Genomic DNA, 23,721 nt, shown 5'->3' with positions numbered 1-23,721 from the left:
AGTTATTACCGGTGTTGAGAGGAAAGCTGCTCCCACCTATCAGCTGCACCTCTCCATGGCAGACAGGATTTCATGCCTCTTCTGGTATGAAATCAGAGCAACTAATGAACGTCAAACCTCACGTTATGACTTTTATTTTTTTTTCCCCTGGCAAAATTAATGAGAGAGTAAATTAAGGGCTTCCAAATCATTTTGCCAGATACCTTCAGAAGCGACTGCAATTCCCCTACTGCCAGTGGCAGCTTTGAAGCTGAGCTGTGAATTTGCTTTGCAGTGGGCTGTGTACAGTAACGGTACACACCGCAGTCTTAAAGCCCCTGCTGGCAAATCAGAAATTCAGAAAAAGCTGAAGGCAACTCCTTGGAATAAAGCTGTGAGGACAGAAATAATGTGAAATGTGCAAGTGCAAATAAAATTCATAGTTCATCTTTGACGCACTCAGCATGTTAATGCCTCAACCGTTTTGTTCATTTGCTACCTGTTTTCGGTGCCCCGAGGCACACACTATTAAGGCATAACCCAGCGTAATCTAACCTGAAGCCTTCAAATGTTACCACATGTGCTGCAGCACTGTTCTCCAGAAAACACTTCCATGAAATTTCTCATTATTTAGAAATCTAAGCTGAACACTTTGCTCTTTGGCATCGGGTTTACAAACCGTTTCAGACACATCCTCTGCAGATCTCGGACACAGAGCCTTTAGAAGAATTAAAATCTATAATTTCCATCTTCCTGGACCCCAGCACTCCCAATTGCACTTCTTGTGAGCAACCACTGGCATGACGCTCCCGAGACGGATAGCAGCGATACAGCCACAAAGAGAGGGAGATACACAACTGACTGCTTGCTCGGTCAGGGACAAGTCCAAAGACAAGAGCAAAGGCACCAGAAATACCACAACGTGGAGACAGCGTGGCCAGAGGCAGATAAATACCTAGTTCTCCTCCTGCAAAGCGTTTCAACTCGACTGCTTGAATATTTTCATTTGAACCAATTAAATCTGAAAGAAAACACTTTTGTTTAAATCAATGTAAGAAATCGATGTTTAAATCGATGTAAGAATATATCAAATCAATCATAAAAAAATCAATTGTTCAAATCGATGTAAAAATACAAAAAGGTTCACTTTTTTCCTAAAATATGTTGGTGACCAAAAATAATTAGCTTTCAACAAAGCATTGAGAGAAGTATTTGAGTATTTGTTTCTGCTCTGTGCCCAGCCTTGACTGAGATGCCCCTTCCTCTCACCTTGCTGCAGTATCTTCTTTGAAGTCCACCCGTAACAACCAACGGGCGAAAATGTGAATCCCGACATAAAACCCAGAGCGCGACAAATAGCGAGCAGTAAATCAAACCTCTCCTTTCAAATCCTAACTTGGCTGAGGAAAAAAAAGAAAACACTTGAAAACTGCTTCTACAACTTGCTCCTGAATAGCTCCCACCCCTGCGCGGCTGCAGGAGGTCACGCACATTTTCACCAAGAGAACACCACCGCAAAGACCACAGGGACGTCAAATGACCGGGGAGGGTGGCTGGGGGAGGCTCACCTGTTTTATTCGAGAGTCGGAAGGATACCATCTTGTCGGGGATGCTGCAGACATTCCTCACCGAGGCGATGCAGCTGTAATTCGCGTAGTCCTGAGGTCGGAGGTTCTTCAGCTTCAGGATCTTTGTTTCTCCCTGCGTGTGCAAGAGAGAGCGTTAGGAAGGGAGCGGGGCAGAGGAACGAGCAGGGATGCAGGAACCACCGCGACTGGCTTTCGGGAGGCGAGAGGAAGATGCAGAGGTGGCTAATTAGGAGCAGATGTTGAAATGGTCCCGAAAACACATTTTATTTAATTACCTGAAAGAATGGCAGCTGGCATAACCGAAAACTGTAGCCTCGCTTATATATTAAAGGCAAAAGAAAAAGAGAGCAGCGAGGGGGAAATTGGTTCGACAGTCTTTCAAGTTGCAGCATTATTCAGGATAATATATCTTAAGGGACATTCTACATGATGAAAAAAATCACAAGGTACAGAAATCCTGCTGTCTTCCTTTGAAAATGAGCTGCTGATGGATTTTATTTTTAGCCAGCAGCGTAAATGACGGAGCAGGGACCTGAACGGGATATGTAATGAAGGAGTTCCTCCAGACAAAATCAAGAAAAAAACCTGGAAAATACGAGATTTCCACTGCAGTGCTCTGTGAAATGGGCACCGCAGAAACAGAAAGGCAGGAGAAAAAGCAAGTTGCCGAAATACGTCTGTAAAATCTTACAGCACTGTTAGCAACCAGGGTAACAGAAAGCCGAAAGGAGCGCGAGATACAAACCCTGCGCGCACAGAGACGTCGTGGGGCGGAGCAGGGAGCGCAGCAAAGCACACCGGGGTGTCGGGCTGGGGATGCTGCAGCGCAGAGGGCTGCGAGAACATCAGACCAATCTATATGTATCAATACCCGCACGTTATCCACTCTAGCATTAAAATAACGAACTTCCTAGGGCTTTCCATCTCCTCCTCCAGCTGCCCGCTTTCGAGCCTTTGCCTGCGTTTACAGCGATAAGCTAAAATCGCGTTATGCTGAGACAGGGCTAAGGCAGAACCCGAGCCCGGGGAGGCAGACGCTGAACGGGCTCACAAAGCATCCAAAGACCAAACTTTGGAAAATGTTCACTATCATGTGTCCTGTTAAAGCTGAACAACTTTTAATATTACCACAGCTTGAACAATATATTTAATTTTGGGGGGGTTTTTTAACAATATCATGTGCACCAACTGCCCAGGCCGATATAAGCAAAAATATGATAGTTTGTGAAAATGCATGTACAGAACTAGCAAAAAAAAAAATAAAAGAGAAGATACAGCTAGCCAGACAAGAAAAGAAACAGTCATTAAAACTCAAGCTTGGTAGTTGTTTGGAGTATTGGAACTGAAGTGCTTTGTATGTGCAATCAGTCCCATAAGAATTATGTGATTAATATTAAGCACATGCTGATTTCGCGTTTGCAAGACCAAGGCTTCGAAAGGCTGTTCCTAACGATAAAGATCCCACTCGAAGAAAAGGTTCATCCGGGCTAGAGAAGGGCCTGATCCAGGTTAGTCGGAACACAGCTACCAAAGTCCCGGAGTTCTGGAAACCCCGAGCAGTGCATCCCATCGGTTCGCTCCTTGGCTGCGGACTCCAGGCTGAACCTGCGGGCTGAACTCACAATGGGATTCTGGATCATGTCGCCAGATTGCAGAGATTTATAAAAATGTATATATTTTCTTCATTGGTTTGGATAATTAGTCTAATTATGTCTAATTGCATAATTATTGTAAATACAGCAAATTTAATCTTGTACTCAGGCTGTGCAATTACAATGTGCAATGAGGATGATGCAAACTCTTAGGAAAAAATTCTGCATCGAGATTTTGGTTTTGAAAAGTTCAGTTTTTCAAACACTCCCACAAATGAGAATGTGCATGTTTGTTCATTTTTTTTTCCCACGTGGCAGCTAAAATAAGTAGCTGACATTACCTGACTCATCAAAAAACATCTGTTCAAAGTTCAAGAGTTCATTTGTATATGTCCAGTTTTCCAGGTGCCTTCTATGATTTAATAAAACTAGAAAACCACCAGAAAGAAAAATTAGCTTTTTTAGGGTACAATATCTTAGAAAATTTAATTGTGTTACTATTGTTTTCCTTTACATTTAATTTGATTTTCAGATTGATAATCCGCCTTCAAAGCAACCACTGAAAGTCGCCACCTCAAATTTGTACCCCTTGATGCTCTGAAGTCGAACCCCCTCCATCCCTCTTCTCATCAGCTCCCACTGTTTGTTACCCTATCACAAGCAGAACCAATTATGCAGAGATATGCAGTAGATGTTTATGACTCCTGAACCTTTAATTACACCTTTTCCTCCTATAAACATATATCCGATCTTGTAGGCACACAGACAAGATACACTAATTCAACCTGACCTCCAATAAATGTAAAAAGGTTAGGGATAAACTTTCAACTATCAACATGGCAATCAGATTTATTCATTAATTCAGCCCAGACACAGGTTCTAGGAAGAATGCTCCTAGTAACCCAGAAATTTGTTATTTTTTAAAAAATTGCATCTAATTCCATGTGACACATTTTATAAGCTATGTTCTTATTAGACAATAGGAAAGGTAATCATCAGCATTTCCATACTGAAATACAAAACTAAAAGTCCCATGTCAAGGGAGTTTCTCACTTTTTAATTAAAACATTAAAAAAAATCCACTTTACACACTTGAGTCCAAGGAAACAAGCCACAGATTTGCTAAACTGGGTCTGTACATGTTACATTAAAAATAATCTCATCACATTTAGGAGACCAATAACTTGACTATGTAATCTAATTCTCATCTCCGCAAGGTTCCAGGCTACACGTTTCTCAGCAAAATACCAAGCCATTGTAGCAATATAAAGCTGTCAAGTACAATAAAAAGAAAAAATGAAGGTGCTCTCAAATCATTAGCTGAAAATTATTTATGAAAGTTGCAGGTTGCTTTCTGCTACGAAGACCAAATTACCAGGCAGTTTTCACCTCTGTCTTTACTCGTTATTGCTTGAGATTTTCCAAAACAATTTTTTCTCCTTCTTTCCTCTTTTTTTTTTTTTGCAAACACCGTCACACACTTTTGTCCATAGACAACAGGATATGCCACCTTTTTATTCCAAGACTGTGCAAATGTGCTAACAATAAATTAATCTGATCTAATCTGACAGACTCTTCTGACGGCCTGGTCTGCCTTTGTGGCTGTGAGCGGGAGTAGGAAGACTTAAAAAAAGCACTTCTTTCCATTTTTGCCACCTCATCTTTTAAGTGTGTAATTCTGGAAGAAAAACTTATATTCAAAGAAGTGAAAGGCAGAATAAAATAAAAAAAAAATAGTAAAAAAAAAAAAAACAACACAGGGAGTTGCCATAGAGTTTAGCCTTCCTGAAAAGCTTTTTAGGCTGTAACTTCTGTGCAGAATCACTTTGCATTGTATTGGAAAAGATTAGGGAATAGCAGTCAAATCAGAGGTTTGGGCTTGCAGCGCCCAAGCAAAATGACTTCAAAGGGGCTCTGCAGATAGCACTCACTGTGCCTCTTCCCATAATTTCCTATTTCATAATTTTACCAAAAATTAAAAGACATATTTTATGTTAGGAAGTCTTATAATAACGTACGGGTGCTTTTGTGCCGGGGTGTAGTTATCTGGAGGGCACGCCCCCACAAACCCAGCAGGGATATGTGGACACATCCAGTTACAAAGAATCTGCTGCAAGTAGCCCAAAGAAGGAACAACTACTGTACCTTCATTCCTACCTGGGTAAAGAAGGGCTCGTAGATCTCCACTCCTTTATCAGACCCTTGCAGCAACACCTCTTGGCCGCGTCGCCAGCTGTACCGAACGGGCGGGTTGGAGTTGGCAACGCACCTGAGAAACACCGTCCTCTCATAGTAAAACTGCTCTTTCGCTTCCCCGATGCTCTGGTGGACCGTTACTATTGGATCGTCCAAATCTGGGGAGAGAGAACGAACAACCGAGAGAAAGTCAGGCTTCAGCTGACTCCACCGTGGTTCCACCGCGGGAAGGGCGCGCATCACCTTCTAGACGACTCCACAGCAAAACAGAGGCGATACAGCTCTAAAAGCCACAAATGTACATTTTAGGACTTCTGCAGCAGAATCCAGTTTTAGAGTTTGTTTTCATCTGCACAGCACCCAGCACAACTGGATCTTCATTTACCACTCAGGCTTTTTGATGTAACAATATATACGCTATCATATATGATAATGTCAATCGTATTTCTGTTATGTTTCTGCTAATACTTAGGATTCATCTGGTTTTCATCTTTACTACTTGCTTTTTATGTATGATTTTAATTTAAATGTCGCTTAGACAAAATAGTTTATAAAGTTTTAGAAATAAATAGACTAATTTACATCCTAATGGTAAGATCCACTAGAACATAGATCATGTGCATGCATCTCTCTTCCTTTAAAGCAACGATTTAATACAGTAATTTAATGCATATTCCCTTCTTTCAGTTACACGCATTTAAACTCAAGCAGGTGAATTCATCGCAGGCTTTAGAACACACTTTGCTTGATTAAAATACAGATATCATATAATTACTCCCACTGCATCAGCTGAAAGAAAATTAGATCCCCCACAACAGAATTCGCTCATACAGGGAAGAAATAACGATAGCCCTCGGAATGTGAGTACACCTAGTTAATTAATTTGGGCTTTATTCCGTCAGGAACAAGTAGATGCCTGTTTGCAGGGTGCTACTGTTGTTTATTGTGAGCTTTCCCTGAAGGTGCAATTACGATGGAGGAGGAAAAAAAAATAATACCAAAACCAAAAAAAAAGGAAAAAACCACAATGGCCATCTTTACTATGTACTTGTTAAAAACACTCAACCTCCACATAACGTGGTCAGCGATTCTCCAGTGAGCTTTAGGCAGAAGGTACAGTACCTGGAGGGCTGGCAGCCAAGGGGAAGTTGCTTCTCCAAGTCTAGCCCCCGCGTTGCAAAGGTACGTCCAGGTTTGGCTCCTACAGTTACAATACGGGACTGACGCTGTTACCCACAATTTGCCTAAAAAACGATCCGGTCTGCACGCACGCAGCAACACCACGTTGCCATGTGCAGCTCAGCCTTGCTGAAATAATTTCAGAACCTTAACAGTGGTGCTTCGTCCTTAAAACAAAATATAAACAACGCTTTAAGTAGTTCTTAATTAATTATTCATCCACAAATTTAACCCTATTTTTGCAAAGTCTCATGTAACTGTCCAAATGTCATAGAACCAGATTTATTTTTGATTCAGTGAAATGCAGAACGAGGTGCTCAAATCTTAGCATGACCACCAGTGTCAAAGGGAACCCCGTCATGCTCAGAGGCACCCGCACACTTGAGTCCCTTTGCAAAGGCGTTGAAAACAAGGACTGCTGGTTTTGGGGAAGCATCCCACGCATTTTGCTCCTATGTCCTGTCCCCAAGTGCCACTCAAACACCACGGTAACCACCACGGTGTATTGCGTGAGATGGACCATCCACATAGCAGTTCTTAAAAAATTTCGGGGCTTGATAGTTTTTTAAAAACTAGAGGTGAGGCAGAGGCACCTGGGATTATTAAAGGAAGCTCATCATTAACAATCTGAATTGATTAGCATTTCCAAACGTCCACACTAAAAAGCAGTTTGCACTTAAGAATTATTCTTTAGATGCTCACATTTTGATTTGCATAACAAGAATAAAGCTTGAGAGTCTCTTGATTAATTAGAAACAAAACCCGTTCCAAAATTTGGAATAATTCAAGCAATAATATCTTGTAATAGTGCGTGGATTTTAAATAAACGTTACCTTCATTCTACTCTACAAAACATTTAATTTAATATCACAGAAACAAATTATGAAACCGTTGCTCCAAATTAGGATGGCATTTTCTAATGAGATTTCATTTTTGTTTTAAAGGTTATTTTAAATCACAGTAGCATTTGAAAAGGGATGAGATTGCTAAAATGTTACATCTTCTACTCATGCAATAGAAAATAAAAAGAAGGAAATTAGCTTGCTTCAATTTCTAGGCCAAAACACCTGTTCCCTGTATTTTGATGAACAACAGAACATTTCACACATGAATGCTTTCCAGAGTCTGCTTATTAAAGCACATCCTTGGACCACAAACAAGGATGACTGGCAGCCAAGAGCCGCCAACATCGAGTCAGGCGACCGCTCCTCGAACCTCTCTCCCTCAGATGAAGATGCATCCTCTTGGGTGAAATACACAGAGGTCCGTCTTGACTCATCTTCATTTTGATGAAGTTACTCAAGACTAGACAAAGTGACTCAAAGCCTAAAAACAGGACCTAAGGCGACTGCGAAGCCTTCCAGGTTGAGGCTGACTGGCCAGAAAACAGTTTTGCAGAAGAACCCTTAGAGGTTCTGGTGGAGAAGCTGCACAGGAGGTGGTCGAGCACATCCCAGGCTGCACCAGCAAGAGTGCAGCCAGCAGGTCCAGGGAAATGATCCTTCCCCTCTACCTCCTACCTGTGATAAAACATCCTGAGCACCCTGTCCAGGTCAAGACATGGACATACTGGAGCAAGTGCAAAGGAAGGCACCAAGATGATCAGAAGACTGGAGCAGATGCCATACAAGCAGAGTCTGGGGGAGCTGGGTTTGGCTAGCTTGGAGAAGGTAAGATGAAGGGGAGATCTAATTTCTGTTTTTGACTGACTACCGAGAAGTTCTAAAGAAGATGAAGGCAAACTCTTCTTAGAGCTGCAGAGTAAAAGACCATGAGCCAATAGGTATAAGTTGCACCACGAGAAAGTCCTCCTGATTTTAAGTGAAAACAAATTCCCCATGCAATCAGACAAGTGCCCTGAGAGGCTGTGGGACACCGGCCTCAGAGACATTCAAACATTGACTGGACACAGTCCTGAGCAATCTGACCAAACTGTGAAGCTGGCCCTGGCTGGAGCTGGGGGTTGGACAAGAAGTCCTTTCCAACCTAAATTACTCCATGATACCATGAGCTACAATGCCATCATTGCTTGCGCTATCTGCTCTCCTGCAACGGCTCCGTGCTGGATGTGCGCTAACCCCCGACACGGGCACTCCCCTACGACCGAGAGAAGCAGGCACCCTCGTTCTGCATGGCGCTGTGCTATGCCAGGGGGTGGATTTTGGTAAGAGTAGAAGGAAACCTCAAAGAAATTTAAGTTGGCAACGCAAATGCAGCAAGCTGTGTGCCAAAGAATTTCATAACGGTCAATTAATAGAAAATTTGCACTGCAGAACTTGACTGATTTTTCCATCGGCAGTGCTGGAAAGATCTCGACAGCTGCATCAAAGCAAAAGAAGCAGCACTAATAGGAGACAAAATAATGCTTGCAATTGTTGTGTTGTTTCATCGCACACTCAACTGCCTGCCCCGCTGTTGGGCAGGGTTAGACAAATGTTTTACTGGATTGTTATATAAGACTGTATTTTGTTCAGGCAGTGAGAGAGCTGCAAACATAATACAAAATATGCTGTGCTTATAATACTGCCAAGGTGTTCTGCAGAGTTATTACAATGGAGACATGCAACTGCCAAAGTCATTGCCTTTAGACAGGCTATTTTCAAGTCACCTGATCTCGGTGGTGTGAATGCCCACTTGTGAAAGCTCTCCAGAACTCCAGTTTCGGGGTCTAATTGCATTGTTACTAATTGACATTCAAATTTTTAAACAGACTTAAAAAAAAAAAAAAAAACAACCCAGCTATTTAAAGCTCTGTGCATATGTGTAAGTGTCTGTGGGTGTTTGTTCCCTAAAAGCACTGGCACAGTCAGGGACTCAGCAGCCTGGGAGGGAAGCTATGGACTGCAGGTATTGCACAGCAACCAACCTGGGAAGAGGAACGAGGGGAAATCACCAAACAGACAGGGAGATCTTACTGCAGCGCAGAAAGATTTAGCATTAGGAAGCTCAACAAGATGAATTTTTGAAGTGCTTTATGAAAGGAAAAAACCCACTAAAATTTTCATTTTGGGTTGATCAAATTATGAAGAGTTAACTGACTAATCATTCTTTAAATTAAACTGAAGTCATGGGCGTTGCTATGTAGTTAAAGTCTATTAATCAAATTGAAAATAATTACAGAAGTATGTTTTCCACAGAGGTTTATGCCACCATTAGGTTCAATTTTTCAGTCTTTAATCTTTGAATTGAACCAAACAGTTTCCAAAACCCACATGGCAGAGGCATGCTAAACACTGTCTTGGAAGAATTCCCTTCACACATCCCTAAGCTCTCAAACAAACAGAAAACCCAGTGTAAGCTGTTCAAAAATGGGTCTAATCTAAATGCACCGTGAATTGGATCACGACGGTCAGAGATGTTGGTGTGGAAGGTGCAGAGAAGTGCAGCAGAGGTTGTTAATACCCTCTCCATGCTGGTCTGCAAAGCACTGGAGGTATCGCACGGTCCGTGAGTAGGAAACACCGACCATCTCCCCCAGCCCTCACCTGAGCTCCAGGGGAGTTTCACACATACCAACAGGAGAGCAGGATCACAGACTGTATTTGCTAGATCATCTTTTTTCAGCTGCTGGGACGACACAGCTTGCTGATTTCATTTGTTAATTAGCTGCCTTTGTCTTCAGATGTTCAAGGCAAGCGACGCTTGGAAGTCAGGATAATAATAAAACACGCATCTGGTAAACTGATTGAAACTGCTTCATCAAGACACCCAGAGAGGAGACAGCAGTGACACATATATTTAGCCTGCCTCATCGTAAGTTATTCTTAAATATAAAAGTTCATTTTTCATGCTATTTTCCTTACTGTAGCCTCCTTGACCTAGCACAAGCTATTGATAATTATGCAGGTTTGAAGTGCTTTGCGGTACTGCACGATATAAAGCAGTTATAGGTGATTCAGAAAATGCAAAAAAATTCCACAAATACCTATTTCTTGCATACCTATGGAAAGGATCAGGAGCTGGCTTGCCTGCCATCCACCAGTACATACAGTGTGGAGTCTCAAGAGCTCCAAACAAGCTGGAAACAGGGGAGCCAAGTTACCTGGAGCTCCACATAAGATATTTTCCCCTCTACAACCCTTGAAAAGAGATTTATTATGCACCCGCAGTGCTGTATTGCATGTGCGGTACAGACACAACGGTAGAAAGCAAGCATCCTTTACAAGGCCAGATCCTCCCACAAGACTAAGAGTGTGACCCTGGGAGACCCCTGATGAGCTTATATTGATTTCCAATACCATTTTGGGAAGATCAAACACATGCTAGAAGGCCGCTAACATGCTCAAACACAAAAGGACAAACAGAACGACCTTAGTAGTCAACAATACCCCGCACGGCTCAAGACCATTTCTGCCCGCTATGCTTTACCAAGGGTTGGAGCCTATCAACACCGAATGCAAGAGGAGAAATGTAATGAACACTGGGTGATGTCGTTTTATGGAGTAAAGATTTGCTTTATTCTTTTGATGAGGTCATAAATACACCTGACAGAAACCCATATAAACTGCACCCACTGGATGAACTGTTCATCCCAGCACATCCACAGGGAGGATGGCACAGGGCGCGCAGCCCTGCAAGAGGGCAGCAACAGTTTTGTTTACCCAAGGACACCAAACTTAGCCAATTCTCATTATTTATGAGACTAAATTAGCGCTGGAGTCCCCAGACAGCAGATACACTGGTGCTGAGGATTTTGCCTTTACAGCACAAACAGCAGAAAACAGCATGACTTCCTACAGTTCTGAATTCCTACACACGTGTGCATGTGCGGACACAAATAAAGATCAATGGATCTTCCAAATAACGAAGAGTCAAGACGCTCACACGGAATGACATCCGTGTACGAACTGATGATAGAGATTAACAGCGCAAGGCTCTACCCTGGCACGGTCTGAGAGACGTCGGTGAGGACCTCTCAGCACAGCCCTGGAATAGATGGGACTGCTGGGATCGCTGCGTGCAGGGTGAGGATACAATTTTCTTTCATATAGAGAACTGGTGACCTGAGTCCAGGATCCTAATCTGGCGTCAGCCGCTGTTAAGCAACATTAAGAAATTAAAGGGCAAAGAAAAGAGCAACAGAAAAGTATTTATGCACTAGAGAAAGTACTTATGACTTATGGCAGTAAAAGAAGTAGACACATTTAATTTCTCAGAAAAGACGACTGAACGGTAACTTTATTACAGGATGTAAGCACCTCATGGTGGGAAAACAGCAGGTACGAAAGAACTCTTTTGCCTACCGGTAATATATACAACAAGCAACAATAGCTGGAAACCAAAGGACGCCCAATTGAGTATGGGAAAGAATCAGACCTATTTTTCTGAAGATAAAGCAGCTGAACAGAGGAACAGACTACCTGGGCGTATAGAGGATTTCTCACCTCTTCAAGACCAGATGCTTCTTACTGAAATACAAATTATTACATTCCATATAAGAACAGCTGCGGGGAAAAAAAAAAAAAAAAAAAGAAAAAACCTGGTAGGGCTGTGAGTAAAGGAGGTCAAACTAGACTGATGTCATGGTCAATTCTAATATTAAATTTTATGAAAAAATGTAATTAGAGTTGATTAAAGAATTCCAGATGATTGTCATTAAATCAAGTACACTTGAATCAAGAAATCAAGTTATTTAAACTGTCTTTTCATTCCATTTGCATTAGACTACAGCGGAGTGTCAGCACACGTCGGTTCCCCGCCGGGCAGGGCTGTGGAAAATGCTGAAGAACCACGACTGCCCATAAACAAAGCGTGCAAGAACCAAGAGTTACAGGTACTCTTACACCGCAGGGATCGAAGGACAGCTAGGTAACAGGGCAGCGGTTACAAAAGCCCTCGTAACGTACGACTCTGCTACAGGATTTTCACTTTCCAGTGATTTATCTTCCTTTTATGAACTGAGACTCAGACATAAGCATTCGGGAGTTGGACAGTCTTTGAGCAACACAAATTCTTATCCCAATATATACAATTGCTTGAGGAGAAATTCTGCAATAACTGCCCTGTTATTATCCTTGGTTTTTAAACAGGTAACCTTGCTTTTTAATTGTTTCTGCGCCCATAAAGAAACAGAAGAGAAGATTGCATTATAAAAGAAAAGGATTTACCAATCAAGCCAGGAGAAGCAGGCACTAATACGAAAGGCCACCTGACGTGCATGACACATTACTAGGAATAATTGTTACAAATAGAACTTTTTAACATGATAAGTAAGTAATTATCAGTTTCATAATCCCAAACCTAATTAATGCTTGCTCCTTCATTTTTTAAAGAAAAGAAACTTAATTTTATTGAAGTAATGAACATCAAACTGGGTTAAGAAGGTCTCGTTCTAGACCACATCCATCTCCAGTTAATAGCTTCAGTAAAATTCTTCCAGAGACTACTGACAAACTTTAAATCCCTGCTAAAAACTACAATCTGAACATATCCAGCACAAATAGTGGTGCCATGGAGAGCAGAGGCTCCTGATAACACTCCACTGCTCTCTTACTGCCTTCTTCTGGACTTTGTATGTTCTAAAATGAGCACAAAAACATTCTATTTCCGTAAAAAAAATATATATCTGACAGCCTGTACCTATATAACAGAAAGCACCAGGTTTCCTTCCCTCTGCCCTGTATATGTTCTGCTCTTCCAAGACTCACGTTTCTTTTCCAGTCTTAAACTCTTTACCATTAAAAATGTGAGTATACAAATCTCACCAGTGCTCTGAATACTTTCTCACAATCTCTACTCTTAAAGACGACCATATTTTTTCCCAGTTTTACTTGAATAGACTACAAAATATACATTTTAGGAGAAAAGAAATAAAAAGAAATCCAGGATTAGAGGAGATAAATAACGGTCAGTGGATGATGAAAAAAAGAGGGTATGTAAGAATCTCCTTGGAGGCAAATGAAGATGACAAATCAAACAGAACTACAGCAAAGAGGACGAGTAAAATGAACCTGTCCAGAATATTTAGTGCCCACGCCTGATCCCAGACAAGTGAAGTCTTTTTGCTGACTTGAAAGAAATTCCCTAGCCAGTCCATTTGAGGACCACAGGCTAAAATTCCACCTACCTTGGATGGGACCCTTAGGAGGTCATCTAGTCTACATCTTGCTTCTCTCCATACTGATGATACCCATCAATTTTACATCATCAGCACAAATTAATACCAAAATGTTATTATAGTATGCAAATGCAGCTGAATCCCAAAGAGCAGCTAAGATTTGCTTCCTTAGATAATTGCATTTGACTGCCCATCTGCCAAACCTCCCTTCTCCAAAACCTTCTGAGCTTTTTAGCTTCTTTTAGCAAAATTTCAAATGGGGATTGAGATCCCAAAGATAATTAACCTCCAGCGCGTTATATAAAACTGGAGTACGCACATGGGGAGAAGCGGGCACCAGAGCAAAGCTCAGATCAGCTGAGGAAAACACTGCACCGTGAGCTCGTTGTGCACCGAGCACCCTGGCCCTGGGCACCCATGGGTGCCCTCTGCAGAACCCGTCACCACAGAGCTACTGGGGAGACTACGGGGAAACACAAGTCTAAGGGAGAGGGAAGGGAGCTGGAAGTGCAGGGAGGAAGGACACAAATCTGTAAGAAACTAAGTTTTATGAATTTTGTTACTGTAATAACACAAAATAATGTACAGTTATGCGGGTGGAAGGCCTCGAGCTATTTGGTTAGATGCCTTCTGCACGTGCGGAGTCCCAGGGCTGAGCCTTCCCCTGCACCTTTTGCTCCTCAGACAAGGGGTATCAAGCGAAGGAGTGCACTTCTGGTTATCATGGGACAACCCAGACTAAATCCCTTCAGAGCAGCAGCATAACCTCACCTTCCAGAGAAGCTGCCTACAGAACAAACCGTATGCCAGGGAAGTTTTCAGATACGTGCAGTTGGCAGAAGGGGAGTGAGGATTCATTCCAGTTAGCAATAGCAAATTTAGGAGACTTTGTAAGCCATAAACTCAGTGCTTTATATAATCTAGGCCTATTTCTATTACAGCTCAAATCAGATTCCTACAAACAGACTGAATTTTCAAGCCATTAATACGGTCTATCTTTCCACTCGAGGGATATTTACAGCATCAATTATCTTGAACCTCACCTGACATATACTCATCTCAGACTGATCTAACTACAGCTATTATCATGTGTTAGAGACAGTTTTAATTTAGAAAAGGAATAGCATAAAAGGCATTCAAATAACCTTAAAGCACTCTTACTAGATTTTTTTTCAAGGAGCAAAATAAAACCTGCATATGCAACCAGGTAATACTATGGAATTAATACTCTCTAACTAATTGCAGGCTTTTTTTATTTAGTTAAAAATACTGATGTGTTTTTATATTTTATTGAACAAATTCTGCAAGGTACTTCCTCAGCAGCTATTCAGGGCTAATTAAACATCGTTGAAATGAGCTCAACATGAAAATACAAATCTTCCTTGGCTGATCCTAATAGAAATTTTGCATTTCCATTCCTGCATGCATGCATATTTAATCTTCACTTCTTAATTTTCACAAGCAAGGTTGTCAGTATGCATTAGTTATTTTAGTGCTTACTGTAAAAGGTCTGTGGCTTTGGACACCGAGAAAGAGCAAGGCGGGTGGGTGTGCCGTGGCCGCTCTCGCTCCTGCTGACCAGCACCATTCCCGTGATTCACGGTTTTCTGTCGGTCTGCTTCTATCTATTCTCTCTTTTTTTTATGCAAACCGTGTCTGTCAGCGTTCTGCATTAATACATCCCCTGGAATCATAGTTGTAGTACCATAACCGAAGTGTATTATTCTCATGACAACATTCACCCATAACTGACATAATTATATGCATGTACATATTTTAACCTAACAGAAAAATAATCCTACTTCCGAATCTTTTAAAAACTTTATGAGCATCCCGAATCCAGTAAAACCTTTAACAGCACTGCAGACAGACCAGCATAACTCAATACGAGCAGTGAGAGGATTGCAGCCACAGCCAAAGCCTGGCCCTCACCCGCCAGCCTCGGAGCGTCCTCCCCGGTCTGGATGACACCGGGTGACAGCCCAGGTCGGGGTCTCTCCGTGGTGCTCAGCCTCCAAGTCACGTTGCAAATGATAACACATCGCAAATGCAAGGCAGACAGAGCAGCGAGTCTTTATCCTTTCGTAAAGAAGAAGAAATCAGAGTCTGCAAGAACTGTGCATTTGAGTTGGGGGGTCTAGGGGAGACATCAGAGGAGAAACTCCGCTGCACCCCAGTGGGGATGGGTTACCAGACACACATTTGTGCCTTTGAAAACCTCTCCAAAGTTGATTGCGCGTGCTCATCCCTGGCACACCGGGACGGGTGCTCCCACCTGCCGCAGGGTAAGCTGGTGCTTTGGACGCCTGCTCCAAGCAAAGCACAGGCCGTCCCACCCGCCCCGCTGCCGAAACAGCAGCACCAGCACTGGCTGGCGAGCGGTGACAGTGCATCTAAACCTCTGGAGGCCCCAGATGCCATGAAATAGCTCAAAACAAAGAGGCAACTGCAAGCAATGGCAAGGCACAGGCAATGACCTGTGAAAGTGCTTGCCAACTTAAGGTATGTTGCTGTATTTTCAGCCTCCAGTAATTTATTCATGGAATCAACAAATCATAGAATCTTTAAGGTTGGAAAAGACCTCTAGGATCATCAAGTCCAACTGTCAACCCAACACCACCATGTCTACTAAACCATGTCCTGAAGTGCCACATCTACATGTTTTTTGAATGCCTCCAGGGACGGTGACTCCACCACTTCCCTGGGCAGCCTGTCCCAGTGATTGACCACTCTTTCGGTGAAGAAATTTATCCTAATATCTAATCTAAACCTCCCCTGGCACAACTTGAGGCCATTTCCTCTTGTCCTATCACTTCTTGCTTGGGACAAGAGGCCAACCCCGACCTCACCTCAACCTCCTTTCAGGTAGTTGTAGAGAGCGATCAGGTCTCCCCTCAGCCTCCTCTTCTCCAGGCTAAACAACCCCAGTTCCCTCAGCCACTCCTCATCAGACTTGTGCTCCAGACCCTTCACCAGCTTCGTTGCCCTTCTCTAGACACACCCCAGCACCTCAATGTCCTTCTTGGAGTGAGGGGCCCAAAACTGAACACAGAACTTGAGGTGCGGCCTCACCAGTGCCCAGTACAGGGGGATGGTCACTGCCCTGGTCCTGCTGGCCACACTATTCCTGATACAAGCCAGGATGCTGTTGGCCTTCTTGGCCACCCGGGCACACTGCTGGCTCACGTTCAGCTGGCTGCCGCCCAACACCCCCATGGTCCTTTTCTTCCAGGCAGCTTTCCAGCCACTCTTCCCCAAGCCTGTAGAGTTGCATGGGGTAAACAGTTTATTTTAGTTAAATTACCCAATGGCAAACACAGACTGACACGGTCTGGCTCAGGTAGGGCCAGTTCTCATCGGCACCATGCACGTGGGATGACCAGGAGTTTGATGAGGCTGCCACAACCAGAGTGCTCTGCACCTCCATGGGTGGATGCTGGGGCACAAACTCCTTTGGAGCGAATGAATCCTAATGATGTCACGTGTTTTTAAATCAGCAAACAAGTTAATATTACTTTTACCAGCCTGCTTCAAGTTTTGGGCTCAGATCAATGCCTGGGGCTCCTGGGGAATTTGGTTGGTACGGTGCCTGGCTCTCAAGCTCACGTTTCCATCTCCCATGAAATACAGGATCCCCTCGTCCCCAGAAACCTTGAGGGGTTTGACCCTGGCATTCTCACCCAGAATAAACACTCCTGCTTCGGCTGCAAGATCAAACAGGCGCCTTTATTTACAGCCACATAAAGCATTTATTATTTTTTTTTTCACACAACTCCCTGTACGAGTTGGATCCTCCTGATACTACAAGCTAATGACAACCACTAACACATGTCTACTGACTTCTTTGCATCTGCCGTCATCTTTTGACACCGCTCTACGAAGATTTTTTTGAACCAGGAAGGGATCGTAGCGTGTTGCTTTCTCTCCGAGAGGGATCTCGACAGGCTGCAAACCCACAACAGCACTTGGGGCTCTGCTAAATCCCCAAATCAGCTGGCGGTCCTGCCAAGGGATGCACAGAAGCATTGCTCCTCACACAGCCTCAACACTGTCCTTCCCTGCCCGGAGCTGCTGCTGCAGCCTGCCCAGGGAGCGTCCAGAAACAAAAAACTTCATCCTACGTGGAACCACCTTGCAACTTTGTTTGGTGTTTGTTTGAATTTCCATACACAACAGGCACCAGTCCCGCGCTTACACCCGCACACACAAATAAATAGCCCACGATAAACTTTTCCCCCCCTCTCTCCAGAAAATTCCAAGTGTCAGGGGCACACTGGGATGCAATCAGACTGATGAAAAATGGTAATACGAGATTTTGAGAGCCCTTCTGTGGAGCCAGAGGCTTGACCTTGCATTTGCTTTATTCTTGGCTTGCTTTTATTGAAATTGCTGTAATTTTAATAAAATTTTCTAATGGTTTTGAATGTCTGTTCTTACTGCTAGTTTGTGCCTTCTGTGTCTTCCCGGTACCCATCACTTCGTAAGAAACAAGCACACACAAAAGAAACCTTTTATAACCCCAGATAATGAGCACCACTGTGTTTTGGTGGTATTTCAAGAGAGCAAAATCAACAGATTCAAAAAGTGGAGCATATTTATCGACAAGATCAACGGTCAAGTCAAATCAGAGACTTCTTGTAAGTGGAGTGATCACAAATGAAGGCATGGCAGAGCAAGCCCCGGATTACAGACGAGTTATTTGGTGTAAGCAATCAACAGAGTAACTGCACTTGATGGATGCAAGTCACATCGCTCAGCGCAGTCCTGGAAAGCACCGAAATACCAGAGCAGCCGTACAGGGCGGAAAGAATCTCCTCTTTTTCAGGAAATATGCGCATAAGTACCCCAAAGCAGTGCCATGTCAGCAGTCTTGCAGTTATTCCATGGTTGTTTAAGCTAATGAAGAAAATCACAACTTCAGTGCTCCGTCCCTGGGCAACGGCAGTGTTATAAAAAGCTGGAGAGAAGGGGAGGGCCAAGAGGCTTTGGATCTCAGCCGCTCTGTCACTACCCAAGAGTTAAACAGACCGCAAATGGTGCAGTGCAGATCTTACAGAATTTACACGACAGACTAAGACTTGCCTAAAGAATAAAATAAATCTTCTATAAAACCAGGGTAAATCTTTCTTTTTAAAAAAAAAAAAAAAAAAAAAGAAAAGAAAAATTAAAATCAAGATACTTGCTACATTATTCAACGCTCTACTTATGATCTGCAAGGGGGGGAAAAAATAAAACCAACAGTCTAAAGGATCCCTCCCTGGCAGTCAGATTCCTTTGCCTGGATAGAGTAGGATATAAATCTGAAGTTGCAGGAAAAAAGGGAATCGAGCAGGAAGGTTCCTGCTGCGCAATGGAACCCACGGCAGCAGCTGAGGCTGAAGCATGTCCCTATCAGGGTTTGGAAGGGGTTTTGGGGATGCCCCACAATCTAATACTGGTCAGAGAGAAATTATCTTTTGAGCTCTTTTGGTTGCTCTCTACAGACCTTCTGGCATTTTCTCCTGAATCTTCTAGAATTTCAAAGGCAGACTAAATTAGCTGGTTCCTTGATAAGAAACTGCCGTGAAACACTTAACGTCCCATGGGAATGGACACATGTAAAGTAAATTAGACCAGAGGATGAAGAATTAAAGAAAAAACACATATTGCAATCAGTATACATCCAGGACCTTATTCTGAGATATTTGACTGCTTTACTGGAAGTAGGTTGGTTAATTTGAGGTTTAACCATTCTTTCTCAGTTTGTAACAACTACCAATATTTGCTAAATAGTTTCTCAAGAATGATAAACCCTTGAAAGTGCATTTATAGCTTTTTAGGTCAAAGAGGAAGGGAAAAATACAGCAAGTCCAAACTCAGGCATTAGCAGCACTGTCTAAACTGATGCGTTAACACATAGTTACCAAATCCAGTTAGGCAAAGATCATTCAGAAAATGAAATTGAGCTTTTCCTTGCAAGAGTTTTGAAACCTAAGTGAATGACATGGGAGTTGACAAATGACTCCACTGAAGTTGAAGAAAAGTAAGATTTTTATTCATGCTCTCTCCTTATAGATATTACTCTAACACCACCATTGGATATCAGTTTATAGATGCAGACCTTATTTCCCCACAAGTGCTCTGGCAGTCTCTTAATTAGCATTCACTACAGGGAGAGACTCCCCTTACTCCTGACAACTGCCCAAGACAAGAGAAGTTGCCCACTTGGTTCTCATTTCAGTTTAGTAACTCTTACCCTAATAGCTACCCAAATCACCGGGACATTTACAGCTGTACCTCTGGAAATGGGGGAAACGTTAGCAAAACAGCTACAGCAACCCCTCCAACATCCAGGATAGCACCTGGGAGCCTCCAAAGACCTATATGGACATCTTTGCACCATATAGGTCCTGGACAAATCTTCTACAAAGGAAGCCAAGGAGGAGCTTGCTAAATCCTACAGCATCAAAGCTTTTGACTCACACCCCTCCTATTGACTCCAGGAGTCTCTCCCAACGGTGCTAGAGGCTCCTCGATGAACTTCTGCACGTGCAGCAGGGTCAAACTGTGCACAGGCAGGAGCTCCATGACCCCAGAGAGCCAGGCTGTGCCAGATTAATTAACGCAACCAAAGGGTCCCATTGATGAGCAGTACATACAGAATTTGACTCCTGCCTCTGAACACGCAAACCAACAATTATCACATGGCATGAGCTCCTGCTAGCATTGAGACCTGCAGAATTAGCTTGGTTACCTTGAAAAACGTGTGCTGCCCAAATTTACCGTCCTCTGTGTCACCACGCTAGCAGGGATGTTTAGTTACAGAGACAGCAGCAACTCCCAGCTCTGCTGAGCCACGCAGACCCAGAATGAAGCTTCCCGCTCTTCTCCACCTCATTTGGGTAAAAAGAGAGAAAACTGAGTATTTATTAGGGTTTTTTGGCCAGGCTTACACAACCCCTGGCAGTGTGCATGCCAGGAAGGAGCCCAAGCTTTACAGACTGGCTTGTAAACACACCTCCCAGAAAGATACGGTAAATGGAAGAGATGTATATGTAGAGTTTGTCAACTTCCATTCACTTACTTCCAAATCAAAGTCAACAAAAATTTTCAGCAGAATGCTCAATATCTGTCTGCTCAGAATAGGAGGGACACGTATATTTTAAAGTTATTTCTTCCACCCATTCCACTTACACGGACCAAGAGCCGACACAGACAATGGACACATCGCACGATTATGTGTCTGGGAACATGGCAAGTCATGATGTCAATTCCTCTTACTTCCATGGCTCACTCCTAGAGAAGGTCTCTCAAGCTGAAGAGCGCACGTCACGCATGCACAAGCCTTTCAGGTTGCAGGATTGATTCTCTCTGATGCTGTCCAAATATCAGGGAATCTAGTCCATCAGCTACTTAATGTATAATCAGCTGATGCTACTCTGTGTACGGCATGTAAGAAAGGATACATATAAACCTCTTGGGTCTGCTGTAAATAACATTTTTTTGATAACTCATAGGTTGTGAGCTGAGTTTGGATGTCATTGCTCCTCTAACCTGCCCTGTATCTCAGCCATTTCACTTCCATCCCATTCAAGGAAGTGGAGAGATCGGAGTAATCACTGAAGATAAAGATATGGGAAAGCTTTTCGACCCTGTATATATAAAACCAGCAACAAGAAAATCTTCCTACGTGGCATCCTAAAATCTCCAAAGACACTTCAATTTCATTTTTTTCCAATCTGCAACTTAGTCCAGTTTAAATACCAAAGTGCAATATACATTTTGCAGTAATTGAGTAATTACAAGACTTCACAGAATCACCAAACAGTCAAGGTGGAAGAGATCTCTGGTGATCACCCTATCCATCCCCCCTGCTCAAAGCCAGGAAAACCAGAAGTGTTTTGCTCAGCACCACGTCCCAGGATTTCTAGGACACCAAGTTCAAGAGGTCCTTGAAAAAGAAAAATACACTTGGATCCACATACGCTTTTGAGTAATGGATCGCCTTATCATAGAATTAACCACACAATAGGTTAACATTTTTCCTCATTTACTTTAAATAACGCTCACTAAATTCTTTGGGAATAATGAATAGTCTTAAAAATAGCCAGCAAACACTAATGGGCTGCACTGGAATCTTCATGAATTTATTGCATTATTTTAATGGAATTTCATGTTTTGTTCAGCGCTGTCCAAGCACGTAAAAGGAGCGAGAGAAAGCGGTAGCATGAGCGAGCACAGCCACCAAGAAAGCTTCGAGAACGGGAGGGGAGGGAGACGGCAGAGCAGGTTGCAGAAAGGCTGAAGAAGCAGCACCGAGAGCCACGTGCCCCTTCATGCATTTAAATAAGAGGTTAATTTGAATGCACAGCCACTTGAATTGTTCCAAAGTTTCCTTTCAAGATACTCATTTCATTGAGTTATAGGGATTAAAAAAGCAACCCTGTGAAACAGAGTATTTTTGACTAGTATTGACTTTCCTTAAGGTGACTTTGCTTTCACTGAGTTCCCCATAATTAAGTTATGGAAATAAACAAAATGATAGTCCAAGCACATGGCTAATATTTTTCATATATGCCATCTAACAGAAATAGAAATGTTGATAAAATATTGCATCTTTGTGTTTGTTTGTTTTCGGGGGGGGGGGGGGATGTTTGGATTTTGTTGTTTGGGTTTGGGTTTTGTTAGCAAAGTCAGAGATCAAATGGTCATGCAAACAAAGCCAGTGTTTCCTTTGAAATATCGATAGTCTAGTATACTTAGTATTCTAGACCAGTCTTCTGAAGGAGTAAAGGGTTTTTTTAAGATGGCATATGTGTTTTGCCTATGTTCCTCACCCACAAACCCCATAAAAAAGCAATAGAGAAGGTCACAGCGTGGTTCCAGAAGATCCTAGTTAACTGATTAACCCTAAACACCCCATCGCTTCCAGCTTCTCTTACCACTTACACTGCCCATACCTAATGCGTAATGGCTCATTAAAAAAGCTAAATCCAATGTTGGTCTAGTCCAGAGAATAATGATCATACTACTAAAAACCAGGTCATCACCAAATCACCCATATCCCAAAACCGATGAGAACTACGCGTGGCTGAACGCTTCGGATTGGAGCCTGAGCTGATCCGCACACTGAGGGCAGCCTCCAGCAGGTCAGCAGAGCGCTCCGTTTGCCATCCCCCGATGAGCCACGCTGGAGGAGTTCCTCAAGAACAGAAGACGACACTGTGAATAACGGCATCCACCGTGGGAGAGAGGGACGGGGGAATGCAGGCTGAATTTCACATGGTGCCCACTGAAGCATCTTTAGGATGCGGTTTGTGATCTCCTATTTAAAGGGGCAGTATTCTCACAGGTCCACAGCTGTCCTTTTTTATTTTCTTTCAAAAAAGGAACAAAAACCCCATCCTTTTTCTAGTAATTGATTTCCTTGGGATCTTTACAAGTTAGGGTGGTTATTTGTCTCCTTCTACTCAATGCCTCCCAAAGCACATTCACATTTGCAGTCTAAATTTCAATGAGACACCAAGGCTGCAAGATTCTCCTGCTCTGGTTTAAGGCTTTTCCATTCTGGCAAGCTGTTCACCAACAGGCTAACCTCGAACTTCCAGAATTAGGAAAAAAAACCCCGTCAACAAAGCATACATCATCCCTTTGGGCCTGTCCATCCAGGAGAGCTCCTGCCAGGGAAGGCTGGCATGAGTCGGTGCCGTATGCCCTCAGAGAAGCAGCAACACTATTTTCTTAACAGACTAATTTACACAGCATGAAGGTGGTCTCCACGTGCTCTTAATTAAGAGGCTCCACCTCTCCTTAATGCCCAGTAACTTCCCCAGAAACGATCCTGCACCGCCAGCTCTCCAGCGTTACTCTGCAGCGATGCTTGCTTGACTGAAGCTGACGGAGTGCATGAGCCGTGCAAAGCAGCAGCGGTTGTGCAGATTGCCTACAAACAGCTGGTTTGCTTCTAAATACTTCACGAAAACATAAGCACCATGAATTACTCCTCCTCTTACACCCAGGTGTCTAATTGTTTAGTTTAAGAGTTGCTGTAGACTTATTAAACACGCTACCCACTATGTGCTAAACTGCCGCTGGAGGAGATGCTGTACGGAGTTTTTTCTAGGTGATGCTGACGTTGCCTGCAGGGAAG

The 23,721-nt window shown here is 43.1% G+C and overlaps 1 protein-coding gene across 1 annotated transcript in view; it reads right to left on the bottom strand.

The window, feature by feature from the left end:
* Positions 1–23,721, bottom strand: part of MDGA2 (MAM domain containing glycosylphosphatidylinositol anchor 2) — a 391,532-nt gene that overhangs the window by 182,271 nt on the left and 185,540 nt on the right. The window contains exons 5-6 of the mRNA XM_054827962.1: positions 5,318–5,514; positions 1,548–1,680 (exon numbers count right to left, since the gene is read on the bottom strand). Of these exons, the coding sequence (XP_054683937.1) occupies positions 1,548–1,680; positions 5,318–5,514 (330 nt within the window). The remainder of the gene's footprint in view (positions 1–1,547; positions 1,681–5,317; positions 5,515–23,721) is intronic.

Source organism: Grus americana, chromosome 5, assembly GCF_028858705.1.
Source record: "Grus americana isolate bGruAme1 chromosome 5, bGruAme1.mat, whole genome shotgun sequence".
Lineage (NCBI taxonomy): Eukaryota > Metazoa > Chordata > Aves > Gruiformes > Gruidae > Grus > Grus americana.
This window is presented reverse-complemented; position numbering and strand designations above follow the sequence as displayed.